Source organism: Macrosteles quadrilineatus, unplaced genomic scaffold (assembly GCF_028750875.1).
Source record: "Macrosteles quadrilineatus isolate MER2022 unplaced genomic scaffold, UCM_ALF_1.0 Scaffold_1__1_contigs__length_201487025, whole genome shotgun sequence".
Lineage (NCBI taxonomy): Eukaryota > Metazoa > Arthropoda > Insecta > Hemiptera > Cicadellidae > Macrosteles > Macrosteles quadrilineatus.
In genome coordinates, this window is record NW_026542594.1 from 103,289,150 (window position 1) to 103,306,364 (window position 17,215).

A 17,215-nucleotide genomic window follows, 5' to 3' on the forward strand; every position below is an offset into this window, starting at 1 on the left:
GGAACCAAATCCATAACCTAGTCCAGCCTTGGTAACAAATTATGCAAATGCGATGAGATGTGATGACACTGTTGTGTTTCCGAATGTTTTGTATGTAGTGAGGTTTAGATGCGTTGTTCGACCTAGCTACATGTGTACATCAAAGTAAAAACTGTGTACACATTTTTTTTAATACCTGAATTGACATTAGTTCACCTACTTTACCAAAACCATAGACTCCGTAGTTAGTCTATTCCAAAACTTGAACACAGCTCTCATCCTCAACGTACTCATCTATGACACAATTTTCAACCCGATTATCAAAAACTTTTATACCAATAAATGAATCTCAGGTGTTCTTTCGTGAATTTAAAAATAAATGATGATTGAAAGTAGGAAAAAAAGGCAAGTGCCAACCTTACAATATATATAAGCTAACCCGATAAGGAATAGTTATACTTGAAAAATGAATAGTTAGTCCTTTGAAATTGATATGTCACACTTATTTCATAATTGAAAATTTTCTAAGAGCAATAAAGCATAGATTTTTGAACAAAACATTTAAAACGTATCATAAATTCATCATTTAGTTGAAACCATAAAAAAACTTGCCATGCAGTGGAGAATCCATTTAAAATCATAATGTAAACATTTAATTTTGACAGTTTCAGTAGACCTTTGAATACAATTTTAATATTAACAGCTGGTTCATTAAAAGTAGTGTAAAATTATCCTTATGGTCGAAATGTAAACAACATTGCAGAGTGAACTTTAAAGGCCTCTGGGGCAGAGCCCCAAGGAAATTTACCTCGTTTATCTTTTGAGAGCTCACCTACTGACCAATACCTTTCTTTAGACACCCCTACCATGTTTCTACGCCCAGCCGTTCTCTCAAATTAGCTGTGACAAAACCCTCGTTTTCCTCCATAAGAATAACATGGGATGGGAATTTAAAGGCCACTGGGGCAGAGCCCCAAGAGAATTCTCCATGTTTCTCTTTTGATGGCTCATCTACAGACCCGGGACCTTTCTTTAGACACCTCTACCGAGTTTCTACGCCCAGCCGTTCTCTCAAAATAGCTGTCACAAAGAAAAACAGTTTCAAATTAATATATAGATTTATTTACTCTTTTTACATAAACTTATTAGTGGGGATGGGTTGCAGAAAAATCCAGTTCTGGCAGTGAACATGAAACTTGAGGTGGTTATCGTATACAAGTCCCTGAACGTAAAACCGCCCAGACCCCAATTTTTAAGGATCTCGGTCGTCCGTAATGACGTCATCAAGATAGCGGCTGTAAAAGGATGGTGAGTCGCCATGAATTGGTTATAACATCCAAATGCCTTGACCGATTTTAATGAAATTTGGCATACAAGTACTTGAATACATTATCTCAGCCCAGGTTGTCAATGGTGGGGTTTGATCATGTTGTTTCAAAATGGCGGCCGTTAATAACTAAAATAATAAAAATGTTTCAGTGTTTTATGTTCTCAACTCCCTCCACAGATCTGCAGCAACCTATTCATTTTCCTTGCAATCACAGGTTGTGATGGCCTCTCGGCATTACATGGATTATGCAAAATACCCCCACCACAGCAAACCTGCACACTAAGTGAGTTTCCATTTGCCTGATTTGGTTTTCAATTAAATCTTATTCTATAACATTAGGTTTCATAAGTACCTAGGTTTGCTGCTACAGGGAGAGTAATAAAGTGAATTTTTATTAATATACTAGCAATAGAGCCCGTTGTAGTTAAATACAACGGTCCCTAGAAAGTACAGTAGTACATAATATATGCCCTAGTAAGTACCTGAACATTTGTTTAAGAATGAAATTGTTTAGAAAATAAACTGATTTTCTAAAAGAGTAAAATAATGAAAAACAAATAAAATTTTACAAAAAAATTTTATTTACAGTATTTCTTTGTAATCAACATTCTTTGTAAAAACTTCATCCGATTGTTTTTATAATCTTCCTTGTTCTTTGCCAGGGATAATTTTAATTTTTATGTCTTCAAACCTTTTAACCCTTGATATTGCAACATACAATTGTCCATGGCTGAATACTGATGCTGGAAGGTATATCCCAACTTTATCCAATGTCTGGCCTTGCGCTTTGTTTATTGTAATAGCAAACGCTAATTTTAAAGGAAATTGCCGTCTTTTTAAAACAAATGGTAAATCTGTGTCCGTCTGTGCTAAGTCAATCCTTGGAATGAATACAATTTCACGTGCTGCTGATCCAGTTAAAACCTCTGCAATTATTAAATTGGGCTTGAGTTCTTTAACAATTAATCGTGTGCCATTACATAACCCCCGTGTTGTGTAATATTTCGTAGCAACATTATTACAGCTCCAATTTTTACATCTAATTTGTGTATTGGCATTCCCGATGGTGATAGCTGATTTAAAAATTCTATAGGTGAGATGACTTTCGAGTGGAAATATTAGAATATAAAAAGACAGAGTGTTGAAATAGAAGTAACTGTGTTATATTAAAGATCAGAATAGAAAAGTAAACAGCATTTGATGATTAACATTTTGGTTGCTATGGTAACAACTGATTCATAAGTTCATAACATTCTCCCCCACTTAATCACTGGAGAGCAAAGTCCTTAAGATAGGACAGAACCTTGCGCTGTCTGGAAGGACGAGTTAATTTGTTTTCTTTTTGTTCTGTGGCTTGAGGTCTGTCTAGATTTTCTTCCCTTAGGGTACCGTCTAGTTCTGTTGGATTGTTTGAACTTGATTCAGACTCTGGGTGGATCTCTAGTGGTGGTGCTTGACAGTCTATAATAGGTATCCGTCTTGGAACAACAGAACTATCTTGTTTGTTTTGTGTTGTAAAGGTAACTTTCTTCTTGGATACAAGAGTCAAAATCAATTGATTTATGTGTCGTTTTAAACTTCGTCCAGAATCCAATTCAACAATGTAATGGTATTGACCTAATTTTCTCTTGACTGTACCAAACTGCCATATGTCTTTATTTCCCAGGTGAACTCTTGCCTGAACTCTCTCCCCCACTTTAAGAGAGCGGACGCGAAGAGGAGCAATTGATTTTGATGGAAGTTTTGCCTTTGGGTTAGGGAGAAGTGTGTCAAGTCTAATCCGAATCTTCCTGTTCAAATACAACTCTGCTGGAGTCTTGCCTGATGCCAAAGGTGTTGCTCGATATCTGAACATAATGTTTTGTAGCTTTGTGGTAATTGGGGTTGGATCATCGGCAGCAGCAATAAGTCTTCTCTTTAAAGTTTGTATGTTTCCTTCTGCCAGGCCATTTGTTGCAGGATGATTAGGAGCAGTAAATTTTTGGAAAATCCCACGTTCTTTACAGTAGTTGATAAATTCCTCACTTTTGAATATAGTGGCATTGTCCGAGACTAAGAACGAGGGGTACCCATGGACTGAGAAAATGTTTTCAAGTAGTGCCATCGTCGTTGCTGAGGAAGGAGCATTTCGGAGAATGCGAACTTCTGCCCACTTTGATTTTGCATCTACACACATGAGGAAATAATTTCCATCCAATGGACCGGCATAATCAATATGCACTCTTTCCCAGTTATCATCGGGCTGATCCCACGGATGTACCGGAGCCTTTGGTGGATTGTGACGAACTTTAGTACAAGCTTCACAGCTTTTCACTAGTCTTTCTATTTGTTTGTCCATACCTTCCCAATATACATATCTTCTAGCAAGCTGTTTCATTTTAGTAATTCCGAGGTGTGATTCATGGAGCTCATTTAGAATTTGATTTAGAAGACATTTGGGAATTACGACTCGATCTGATCGGAAAAGTATGTTGTCTGAGATCATGTAAGGGCTATCTTTGCGACTATTTTTCAGTTCATGCAAAAGAACTTGAAGCTCAGGGTCTTTTGCTGTTTCTTCTTTGATCGCTTCTGCGGTTATCACTGTGCTGGAGATTTGAAGTAAGGTTTCTGCATTGATTGTGTTTATTTCTTTGTCGAATGTTAGTTCAGATGAAATTGATGATTGAACTGGGCTTCGAGACAAACAATCCACGTTTTCATTGTCTTTCCCTTTCTTGCATCGAACTGTATAGTCAAGACCACTGTGGAATGAAGAATAACGCAATAGGCGAGATGATGTCATTCGTGGCAGGGCACGTCCTGGATGAAAGATATGTGACAATGGTTCATTATCGGTGACAAGAGTGAATTTTTTACCAAAAACGTAATTATAGAAATGAGTGACTGCATAGATGATTGCTAGAGCTTCTCTATCAAGTTGGCTGTAATTGGTTTCAGCCTGGGTCAATGCTCTGGATGCGTATACAATTGGTCTTTCTTGACCATCGATATCATGACTGAGTATTGCAGCAATTCCAGTTGGGCTAGCATCTGTTGTGAGAATAACTGGTTTTGATGGGCCGAAAGGAATAAGAACTGTATCACTACAAAGTTCAGATTTCAGATTCAGAAATGAGGCTTCAGAAGCAGCTGACCAAAAGAATTTTTCTCCTTTTCAAAGCAAACATCGTAGTGGATGTGTTTTTGAAGAGAAGTCAGGAATGAATTTTGCATAGTATGTAACTAAGCCAAGAAAGCGTCTTAACTCATCAACATTTCGAGGTCGATGCATCTGAGTAACTGCTTCAACCTTTTTAGGGCATTTTTGAATCTTATTGAATGACACTACATGTCCAAGGTAATTAATACTTTCCTTGAAGAAAACACATTTTGTTCTGTTAAGATGTAGATCATTCTTCTTGAGACATTCCAAACATGCAATAAGGTTCTTTATACACTCTTCGAGAGTTTCACCGTGACAAATGATATCATCAAAGTATGCTTCTACCTTTGATAATCCGTTTAATAGTTGTGACAAAATTCGATTAAACTCAGAAGGGGCTGTTTTTATTCCAAAACTGGGACGATTTATGTTGAACATTCCTTTATGGGTTGATATTGTTTGAATCTTACTTCCCTCTTCATCGACTTTTAGATGCAAATAAGCCTTATGAAGATCCAACTTACAGAAGTATCTTGATCCGCGGAGACTATGTAGGACATCATCAATGCGTCGAATGGGGTGGTTAGATGAGACAAGTTTTGAATTAACCCCACACTTGTAATCTACGCATAGTCTGACTCCTCCATCTGGCTTTGGGATAACAACCAATGGTGACCCCCAGTCACTTGATGCGACTGGAGTTATGATTCCTTGAGACTCGAGGGTTGTAAGTTCCTTTTCTACTCTCTCTCGTAATGCGAAAGGGACATCACGTTCCCTAGTAAATACTGGTTTTTCATTATCTCTGAGTTGGAGTTTGACTTTAACATTGGGAACACATCCGATTCTTTCTTCGAAAATTGCTGAGTATTTTTCGAATATATCCTCTAGAGACGGTACTAAATTAACATCAACTGTATTAATCGGTGATTGCTTTCTGTTGTCTACCTCACTGAGTTCAATTCCAAGTCCACGAATCCAAATTCGTCCTAACAAAGCAGAATGACCTGCAGGTACTATAAATAAATCAGCATTTAGTGATTTTGCATTGGAAGAGACTGAGACAGTTACTTTACCTTTAGGTTTTATTATATGATCAGAGTAGGAGCGAAATGAGATAGGAGTTGGTTGAAGTGGCACTTTAAGTCCAAGTTTATCAAAGTCCGTTTCTGAGATTAAGGAAAATCGTGCACCAGAGTCTACTTCAAATGTTTGAGGCTTGTTGTTGATAGTGACTGTAACCATGTATTTGTCCGAGTCTGGTCCTACTATGTAAAGATCTTCCACATTGTTGATTTGTGTGATTCCATACTCATCTGGGTGACTGGATTCATCTTCTGTGTAGTGAGACAACAGGGTGTTTGTTTTAGAGTTCTTTAGTAGAGACGTTATACACACTTTTGATACGTGGCCTTGTTTTCCACAGGAAGTGCATTTAAGATAATTCCGATTAGTTTTGCATTCATTAGACTGATGGTTTGATCGACCACATTTGAAACAAAGTCCATCAATACCCAAAGCTTTGTAGTCAACGTGTCTTTTTAAGCTTTTGTTACGGAAATGTTGTGATTGAGATCTATTGGAAACGCGGTCATCATATTTGGGAGTCTTAAATTGCTTGAAACTTTGATATTCCTTTGTCTTAGACCTTGAATGCCTATCAATTTTGTGTGTATGTGCATTTTCACTTGATGATTGTGTGACAGGATTACAAATTTTATTTGATTCATAGCGGGAAGCTTCTAGGGCAATTGCTTTCTTGAGGAGTGAGTCAAAACTGTTGAGATTAGTGTCTTGTAGAAGTTGTTCACGTATCCAATTGTCTTTTAGTCCTCTAATAAATTGAGGGCGGAGAAATTCATCAGCAATTGAAATTTTACTTTCACATTCATTGCAAGAAGTGTAAAAATTACAATCATTCAGGTTACCTTTCAGGACTGTGACAAAATCAGAGATAGATTGATGCAACTGTTGTGAAACACTGAGGAAATAGTGTTGTGCAACAATATGAGATACTGTAGGTGACAACATCACTGTGAAATGTTAGATTAATTTTGAAAAATGTAAGTCTTTTACAGGATTGTCTGGGCCTAAAAGAGTTGTCAAATTATTGTAATGTTCCTTACCAATAGATGAGCACAGGAGTTGAGCTTTCATCTTGTCTTCTTTAATGTTCTTCAAATTGCAATAATTTTCAAAACGTTCCAAATATGATTTGAATTTATCATTATTTGGATCAAAATGTTCAAAAGGATTGATCTGAGGAGTTGAAGTTTTATTACCTAGAGCTGCAGCCAAAACATTCATGAGTCTTTCAAATTGTTCTTCATTCATTTTAAGTTGAAATGTTTAACAAAATAAAATATCTTGAAAATAATAGAATAAAACAAGAATTGATAATAGTTTTTTACCAAATCGTCACCAACTGAGATGACTTTCGAGTGGAAATATTAGAATATAAAAAGACAGAGTGTTGAAATAGAAGTAACTGTGTTATATTAAAGATCAGAATAGAAAAGTAAACAGCATTTGATGATTAACATTTTGGTTGCTATGGTAACAACTGATTCATATGTTCATAACAATAGGATAATGAAGATCTGCTTGTGGACCATTATCCGCTTATGCTTAAGTGTCCTGCATGCATTCTTGCTCTACTTCATACATCATTTTGCAGGCTTCTGCAAATGGATTATACTTTGACATGAATAAGCCTAATGTTTGTAATAAATGTTCATTGCATCCAGAGTTTTCTTTGATTTTCATTCTTTGAGCAGTAGCCTCATCAGGATCGAGTATGTACAACTGAGCATATTTACGCTGCTCTCCATTTTCAGGATGTAATGTACCAGCACGATGATAAAAAGCGCCATTTATTCTAAAACAATGAAGGGGACTATTTGCGCTCCCATCGAAGCAAAAGACAGGGAGCTGTTAATTGAACGGATATTGTACATAAAGTTATCGGAATAAATATTGTTATTAGTCATAAGCTGTTCAAGTAATAATGCAGTTTGAATCCGTTCTAATGTAAATTTTCCTTTTGAGCAGCATTTAGAAAACATTTTATCACCAGGTCTTTCTCCGACAAAGTGTTTAGCACCACAGAATTCACACACTTCACTAAGCCTACCACATGAGTCTAACTTTATTTCACTTTCATCGTTTATATCTTTTAAGGCTTCAGGCACAAAAGTGATAGGTAGCTGTAAACTATTATTTACATCACTATTATTTCCCCCTCCTATTCTTGTGTGATGAGCTGTTGATTCACGTCTGCCAGAACATGTTTTCCTTTTTCTATTCTTTGCTGGACGTCCTTGTTTGCAGGTTGAGGAAGCTGCATCATCTTCGAGTAAAGTGTTAGTCACATTATCTTGTTTTGTTTCATCTTCTGTGTCTCCATAACATTTTTTTCTTTTTCCATTCTCCGCTGGACCTGTGTGATGAGCTGCTGATTCACGTCTGCCAGAACATGTTTTTCTTTTTCTATTCTTTCCTGGACGTCCTCGTTTGCAGGTTGAGGAAGTTGCATCATCTCTGAGTGAAGTGTTGGTCAGACTATCTTGTTCTGTTTCTTTTTCATTTTCTGGGTCTCCATCCTTTTGATTGCTTGATAAACACTTTTTTACCCCTTGGAGTAAATCTTTATCCATACTATAATTTGGTTTCTTCAATTTATTTTTATGACCTGTTGATTCACGTCTGCCAGAACATGTTTTACTTTTTCTATTTTTTGATGCACGGCCACGTTTTGATATAGGTAAGATTACATCCTCTTGATTCTCAGGCATACTATTGTCTATCAAAACATCGTAACGCCCAGCATCCACATTTCCTGAGAATCGTAGTTTATAGATCGTTGTGCCTTCACCAACCGTTACAAAATAATCCAATTTCTCAGCATATATTTTGAATTGGCAGTCAAAAACTCTTGCTGCAGCTTCGATTTCGACATTACCGGCGTATTCCCCATCTTTGGTCATCATATTTCTGTATTCCGTCGCGTTTTTTACTTCTAGTCTATATGTCTTATCCCCTACGATAAAAGGACAATAGTAGTCCCAGTTATTGACGACTTCATCAACTACTGTGGATCGTATATCACTGTATCTGGATTGAGATTTATGGCATAAAAATGAGACACTTCTAAAGAAACAGTTTCCATCACCAACCATGTAGTGAAGAGTAAAGTTATTCATTTTTCAACTAATGTAAAATATTGAGTTTATAATTAACAGTTCAAAATAACGAATATTAAATACTATTTTAAACTGTGAATTATAAATTAAATTTGAATAATTTATAATTGACAGTTTAAAATAATAATTTTTTGTTATGAAATACATACATCACTTAACTTACCAATACTTATTAATGGTACAGATTAAAAACATCACTTTAGAAACACACTTTACGGACCTCAACCACCAATTCAAATAGTAAACAACTAAATGTAAACAAAGAAAAATCAAGGAAATAACAATCAGCTGTTAAACTATAGGTTAATACACGTGTTCCATATGATTAGATGATGCATACTGGCTAACCCATTATTACTACCATAAACATTTTTAGATTATTCATACCGGCAAACGTATTACTACCATAAATAAAAAAACTCAAACTTTACTAATTATTTGAAAATCTACACAGATTTTATTGACCTATTAATTAATAAAATTGGTAAGATTTAGTTGTAAAAAGTTAACAAAAATCTCTCCAATTCAATATTTTCTCACCACAATAAATTAGGAGGTTGCTAAGCTTTTTTTGCAAATAACTCTTAAACTGTGAGGAAATCGACCAAAGTGGAAGGTGATATTCTGAAAGAGAATAAAATTTGCTACAAAGTACTCTTAGGTGTTTTTTGAAAAATATTCAAAAAAGGCAACCTAAGGTTAACTATAAATAGAAATTTTAAAATATAAACTATAAAAAAACTGTTTTTAATGTATTTTTGCTTTTTATTCTTTATTCACCACAAATATTTAATAAAATCAAACTTTCATAATTATTTGCAAATCTACACAAATTAGGCTTTCCAAAGATACATTAGTTAACAAAATCGGTCCAGTAGAAGTCTAGATTTAGTTGTACAAAGTTTAACAAAAATATCCCTAATTCAGTATTTTTAACAACTAAAAATTTGGAGGTCACTTATCTAATTTGACAATAACTTTTAAATGGTGAGTAAATCGTAGAAAATGCACGTGATATTCTGAAAGAAGATAAAATTTCCTACAAATACCTTCTGTGTATTTCTTGAAATTATTTAATAAAGGCAGCCAAAAGCTGACTACAAATATAAACTTGAAAATAAAAACCTGAAAAAACAGTTTTTAATGTATTTTTGTTATTTTGATTTTTCCACCACAAATATTAAATAAAATCAAACTTTCATAATTATTTGCAAATCTACATGAGTAAGGCTTTCCAATGACTCATTAATTAACAAAATCGGTCCGGTAGAAGTCTAGATTTAGTTGTACAAAGTTTAACAAAAATATCCTAAACTCAATATTTTCTCATTATTATAAATTCGGAGGTTGCTTAGCTTTTTTGCAAATAACTTTTGAATGGTGATGAAATCGACCAAAGTGGAAGGTGATATTCTGAAAGAGAATACAATTTCCTACAAATTGATACCATACACTTCTTGGAAACACTAAAAAAAGGCAGCTAAAAGTCGCACCGAAAAAAAAAGTGTGAAAAACACCGTTTTCAATGTATTTCTTATGGAAAACATGTTTTTTTGAAATTTTTCACCATAAATCATAATAAAAACAAACTTTCATAATTATTTGCAAATCTACACGACCTTAGCTTTCCAACGACCCATTAATTAATAAAATCGGTCCAGTAGAACTCTAGATTTAGTTGTACAAAGATTTTTAAAACTGAATTATATATAGAATAGATTAGTAGCTTAATTTGAAATTTATAAATTTGACAAGTTTCATCAATATATATTAATAAACAATTTAACTACTACAGTTTAAGTATTCTCCGTAAGAATACGTGGGAATGGTCACCATTGATGAACTCAAAACAAAACACTCAGATTTGAGAAATAAGTATTTGTTTCTTTTGGTTAATTTAATTCACATGTTTCAGCTGATCGAATAACGTAAATAAACATATTAAGTTTAAATTACTTGCAGAATCTAAATATATAAAAGGCAAAGCCCTCACTGACTGACTGACTCACTCATCACTAATTCTCCCACTTCCCTTTTACCTAGGAGGCTGAAATTCGGTACACCGATTCTTTGGGCATTAAATAGGAAAACTAAGTAGTTTTTATTCTGATCGGGCTTTCGGGCTCCGCCCCAGTGGCTCTGGAGTTTCCCATGTTAACCTTATGATTTTTCATATTTCAAAGGAATTTCTTAACAGCTGTTTCAATTAAACAAGTTGGTTATGTTCTATGATGTGCAATAGCATTAAAGTTACAAGGATTACCAACAGGGTGCAGCACTATTATTTCTTTTACATTTATGACAACAGCTAATTTGCAACCAAAAGGTGAGTGAGTGTAGCGAACGAACTTCAACCTGGAGGCGAGTTAGCGTAGCGAACGAGCTAACCTGAAGGCAAGTGAGCGCAGCGAATGAGCTCCAACCTAAAAGTGAGTGAGCGTAGCGAACGAACTTCAACCAGGACGTGATTGAGCCATGCGAACGAGCTCACTTATGAAGTAAAACGGGGCAAAGCCCGCAGGTACAACTAGTGATATAATACAGGGTGGGGCAATGAAAGCGCCCAATTTATAAGTACAGTGTAGTACAAACTCAATAATATTCACCCTATGGATATAAATAGCACATAAAAACACAGCTTATCTTTTGCCATTTTAACTTAACAAAAGTTGTTTTTCCATTTTCTTGAATACAAAATCCTGCAATTTGACGTCCTTACTTGACATTCCTTTTTAGTCACTTGAAAACTCCATCAAATACTCCTCCAGCATTTCTTCAGGAATCACTTTAGTTTTTGGACAATTCTTAGCTTCGGTTCAAGCAAATCCGTGGGGTGACTTCAAGTACCTAGCTTATAAGAATACCCCCCCCCCCCCCAAAAGGAGCCAACGTAAAGCTTTCAACAACAAAATCTTCCTGGCAAATCTCTTTGGACTTTGAGTTACTGCGACTTACACTCTTTCTACATTTGCTGGTGTACAAAGAGTTTTACGGTACCCACCAATTGTATAGGTTATTTTTATTATTTTTAATGGTTTAAGCGTCCATCCTAAATAATTTTACCCAATGGATTTCCAATCTGGAACAGCCCCATGTTGACCAAGGATGGAATGTGGTCCAAACAATCTCTGGGTTTTCGCACAAGAATCACTATTTTAAAAATAGGTTTCCACATCAAAATCTCAGTGTTAATAGCCTCAGGTATAATATTTACTAAAATGGCATAGTTTAATTGATGTTATAAGCACAGCTATTCATTAATTAATTGTTGCTTTACTTATAGTGTGACAACAAAAGAAAATTGGGGTGCTCTCACTGCCTCACCCTGTAGATTGATTTTACGAAAACCTATTGGAAAATGAGTGATTTGTATACTTCCCTAGTGTAGTTGGTAAAAAAAGCTTTAAAATTATACCTCATTTATGAAAATTAGTGAAGAATTAAGGAAGTTATGATGTACCGACAAAAAAAAAACACTTTAGAAACTAAAATATGTAGATGTTTACAAATTTACTAATACTGTTTTATGGACTATAATTAGGTACTACCTACTGTGAATATGTGAAAAATTATTCAATCTCATACCATTCTACAGTCATCCTTCACACATATTTGGGTTAAAATATGCACTTAGTTCCCATCTCAATGATTGATAATTGATAGATAATTACCAAGACTCACCATAAACAAAGGAGTTTGGACAAGCCTCACGATTCTCCTAGCTGGCCGGTTCCGCAGACAGTTGACCATCTCCTGACTACTGGTGGTCGGACATCCAAGGGCCGAGGCGAGGGTGTGAGCCCTCAAAGTTACTTGTTCTGTCTGTGTCCAAGGGCAGAGTGCTGAGCCACTCATGGACACTCCCTTGTGGAACAGACCTGGACGTAGGAGAGAACATGCATTATTGGTTACTATACAAAAACCAGTAGTGGCATATAATCTTACGGCGGTTTGAACAAATGGCATACACTTTATTTTGGCTCACAGAATAACAAGCAAGAGCTTTGCTGTATACATTGGATGTCTATATAGCCTACTGCAGCATCTACAATGTTACTATGAGAGCACATACAGTTGTTCCTGCTGCTCTTATGTACCGTTTCCATCCTGTGTAGTGTAGAATACTATGCAAAATAATAGGGTGAGGCAGAGTATATACTGTAGGCGAGAGTTAAGATATCCCCTGAGCCCTGGCCTATTCTAAAAATGCAGGCGCTTTGCTACTGGACGGCTCGACACATGCTCATGTTCCACGCGGCAGCCAGGGCTCACATCCCCGTGCTGAAAGAGGGTGGTGCACCTGCAAATACCGCACGGCAACATTCCAACATTGCTGCATTCGCTCTGGCTCAGAGGACTTCTTAACTCTCGCCTACAGTAAGGGTAGGTTGTGATTTTTTTTAGCCACATACCTCAGAAAAGTGCTGAATTGTAAGACCAAAACGGGGTAAAAATATAAAAAATTTCGGTTGTTTTCTTCCGGTCAATCATGTGCTCTAAAGTTTGAAGAAAATATGAAAACTCAATTTGGCAATTTTCATAATTTTGTAATTTAATATTTTCAATATAAAATGTCATCTAAAAGACACTAGGAATTGATATTTAAATATGTCATTGGCTGCAAATTTTGCAAAAAATCTAGAATAATCTTACATACTAAAACACTTCTGCAAAACTTATGACAGCTAGCCTGACCATACCACTGGACCGAATTACACGTGGTTGGTACCAAATGAAAGATATTTACCTGTAGATGAGCAGAATCTATTCTATATATAATTCAGTTTTAAAAATCTTTGTACAACTAAATCTAGAGTTCTACTGGACCGATTTGATTAATTAATGGGTCGTTGGAAAGCTTAAGTTGTGTAGATTTGCAAATATTTATGAAAGTTTGTTTTTATTATGATTTATGGTGATAAATTAAAGAAAACGTGTTTTCCATAAGAAATACATTGAAAACGGTGTTTTTCACACTTTTTATTTGGGCGCGACTTTTAGCTGCCATTTTTTAATATTTCCAAGAAGTGCATGGTATCAATTTGTAGGAAATTTTATTCTCTTTCAGAATATCACCTTCCACTTTGGTCGATTTCCTAACCATTTAAAAGTTATTTGTAAAAAAGCTAAGCAACCTCCGAATTTATAGTAATGAGAAAATATTAAGTTTGGGATATTTTTGTTAAACTTTGTACAACTAAATCTAGACTTCTACCAGACCGATTTTGTTAATTAATGGGTCATTAGAAAGCCTAACCCATGTAGATTTGCAAATAATTATAAAATTGTGATTTTAATAAATATTTGGGGTGAAAAATTAAAAATAACAAAAATACATTAAAAACTGGGTTTGTCAAGTTTCTGTTTTCAAGATTCTATTTGTAGCCAGCTTTTGGCTGAATTTATTAAGTATTTTCAAGAATTGCATATTTGTAGTAAATTTTATTCTCTTTCAGAATATCACATTCCCTTTGGTCGATTTTCCCTCCATTTAAAAGATATTGAAAATAATCTAAGTGATCTCCAAATTTATAGTGGTGAGAAAATACTGAATTAGATATATTTTTGCTTAACTTTGTACAACCATAGACAAAAAGAATTAAATATTAAATTTCATTCTTTTTGTCTATGGTACAACTAAATCTAGACTTCTACCGGACCGATTTTGTTGGGTCGTTGGAAAGCCTAATTTGTGTAGATTTGCAAATAATTATGAAAGTTTGATTTTATTAGATATTTAAGGTAAAAAAAAAATTAAAATAATACATTTAAAACTCCTTTTATTCCAGGTTTATATTTTCAATTTTATATTTGTAGAAAACTTTAGGCTGCCTTTATTGAGTATTTTCAAGAAATTCATAATAGTAATTTGTAGGAAATTTTATTCTCTTTCAGAATATCACCTTCCACTTTGGTCGATTTCCTTGCCGTTTCAAAGTTATTTGCAAAAACCTCCAAATTTATAGTAGTGAGAAAATACTGAATTAAAGATGTTGTGTTCAAACTTTGTACAATTAAATCTACAGTTCTACTGAACCGATTTTATTAATTAATAGGTCATTGGATAGCCTAATTTGTGAAGATTTGCAAATAATTATGAAAGTACTGTTGAGGTTGCAAAGCAAGATCGTTTGGCTATAAATCGATGATAAATAACTCCATTTTTTTTAACAATTTGTGTTGATCGTGATTTAGCAGTACGTCCGATCTTAATAATCAATAATTCAAAGGGAAGCTGGTATTTCACTGAAGGCTCTTAGGTCAAAACAAATAGAATAACGTAATTATAATTGAGTAAATATATCTAAAACTTCATTCAATATCCAGGATATAATTAAATTTATGTTTTCTGATTGAGCGATACAGTATCTTGAACTTAACTGATTAAAACTATCAATATCTCAAGTGAAAGCCTTTGAAGTATTTTAAGACCAAGACATATAAAATAACTTAAATAAAAATAGAGTTACGTATCATTGATTGCAGATAGGTACTAAAACGATTGTATTTATTGTTGATTCGTGATTCAGCAGTGTGCTTTAGGTAGTCCGATCTTAATAATCAATAGCTCAAATGAAAGCTGGTATTTTACTTAAGGTTTTTAGACCAAAATGTATAATGTAATTAGAACTGCTGGAATACATCTTTAATTGAAGAGAAAAAATTCTTTCGTCGAGTAATACATTAGATAAATTAATGATGATGCTTGATGACAAATATGTGCTTGCATAGCTTTATTTTGACCAAAATTATAAAAATCGGGCAGGTAGAAGAGCCCTCCTGTAAACCATCACCCGCCTGCGAAACATTGAACTCGAAAAAACCAAATTTAACTCCCATAAGAAATGTACAGGGAGGCAGTTTGTGCATAACTCGAAATATACGTCAAAATAAATGCCGATGCTTGATGGCAAATCTGCGGTACTTCCATACCTTTAGTTTAAGGCCAAAATTATGAAAATCGGTCGGGTAGAAGAGCTAACCCGACTCGGAAAAGAAAAACCAATTATTTTTATAGATGGAAATAATTGGTTTACCAGTATGCATAATCTAATCATACGAAACATGTGTTAATAATTCAACAGCTTATTGTTATATTGTTATCTAATTAATTTTTCTTTGATTAAATGTTGTTGTTAACAATTTGCATTTATGTTTAAAGCTGGGTTTTCCTAGGCACGGAGTCGGCGAGCGGAGAGAGGAACACGGAGAGCGGAATTGAAATTAACATGGCATTATGCTCCGCTTCTAGGAAAACAGTAACATTAAATTGCCTACCCTAGTAGCACAAATATATATTAAATACATATGAATAAATGTATTTAAAATCTATTTTATATATCTCAAGTGTGTATTAATGTCAATTTTATATAATACTAGCTGACCCGGCGAACTTCGTATCGCCTAAGTTATAGGTTTCCCCTAAGACAGACCGATGGAAAGAAAGTACCGTTACGTTTAATTTTCAAGATGATCTCGTTCGCATCGCTCAATCACGTCCTGGTTGAAGTTCGTTCGCTACGCTCACTCACCTTTGGGTTGGAACTCGTTCGCTACGCTCACTCACCTTTAGGTTGGAGCTCGTTCGCTGCGCTCACTTGCCTTCAGGTTAGCTCGTTCGCTACGCTCACTCGCCTCCAGGTTGAAGTTCGTTCGCTACGCTCACTCACCTTTTGGTTGCAAATTAGCTGTTGTCATAAATGTAAAATAAATTATAGTGCTGCACCCTGTTGGTAATCCTTGTAACTTTAATGCTATTGAACATCATAGAACAGAACCAACTTGTTTAATTGAAACAGCTGTTAAGATTCATTAATTCCATTTCTCATAAGGTTAACATGGGAAACTCCAGAGCCACTGGGGCGGAGCCCTTTTAAGGATTTCGAAACGGGAAATAGTTTACGTCCGATTCGCATACATACAGAATTTACACACCAAATTTCATAACGATCGGTGAAGTCGTTCCGGAGGAGTTTGCAGACAAACACTGTGACACGAGAATTTTATAGATTAGATTTAAAATATATTAAATATATAAAAAATATGTTTTTGAATCTATTAAATATTTAAAAAATATGTTCCAATAATATATTTTAGTGAATAATATTTAAATAAAAAATGTATTTAATATCTCTTCCAAACATCCCATGGGGCCTAAACATAAAAACACAAAATAATAAAGATTTAGTATGAAAAACACAATTATCAGTTGACTAAATTGATTAAATAGTTCATAAAAACAAATTTTGAAAAAATTACTGGATAAAAAAATTTTTCAGCCCGGGTGGGTCTCGAACCTGGGTCCTTCGACTTATGAGCCTCCTGCCTTACCTCTGAGCTACTTGTGACTGTTGTTAGCATTAGTTTTCAAATGGTGAAAGAGTGGCCCTCAGTTGCAATGGTTGCAATACTTGAAATATTTTTGATACTACATTATAATATGATTCTGTTAATATGTTTTGGCATCAAGTAGTTGAGTTGAATAGTGCTGTAGTGAATAGTGAGTAGTCTCCACGAATACAAATACAGTAAACTACAAAAATTAATTTAAATACTATG

The 17,215-nt window shown here is 34.7% G+C and overlaps 1 protein-coding gene across 1 annotated transcript in view; it reads right to left on the reverse strand.

The window, feature by feature from the left end:
• LOC129002080 (venom carboxylesterase-6-like) overlaps positions 1–17,215 on the reverse strand; it is a 37,861-nt gene that overhangs the window by 11,563 nt on the left and 9,083 nt on the right. The window contains exon 5 of the mRNA XM_054429650.1: positions 12,338–12,534. Within this exon, the coding sequence (XP_054285625.1) occupies positions 12,338–12,534 (197 nt within the window). The remainder of the gene's footprint in view (positions 1–12,337; positions 12,535–17,215) is intronic.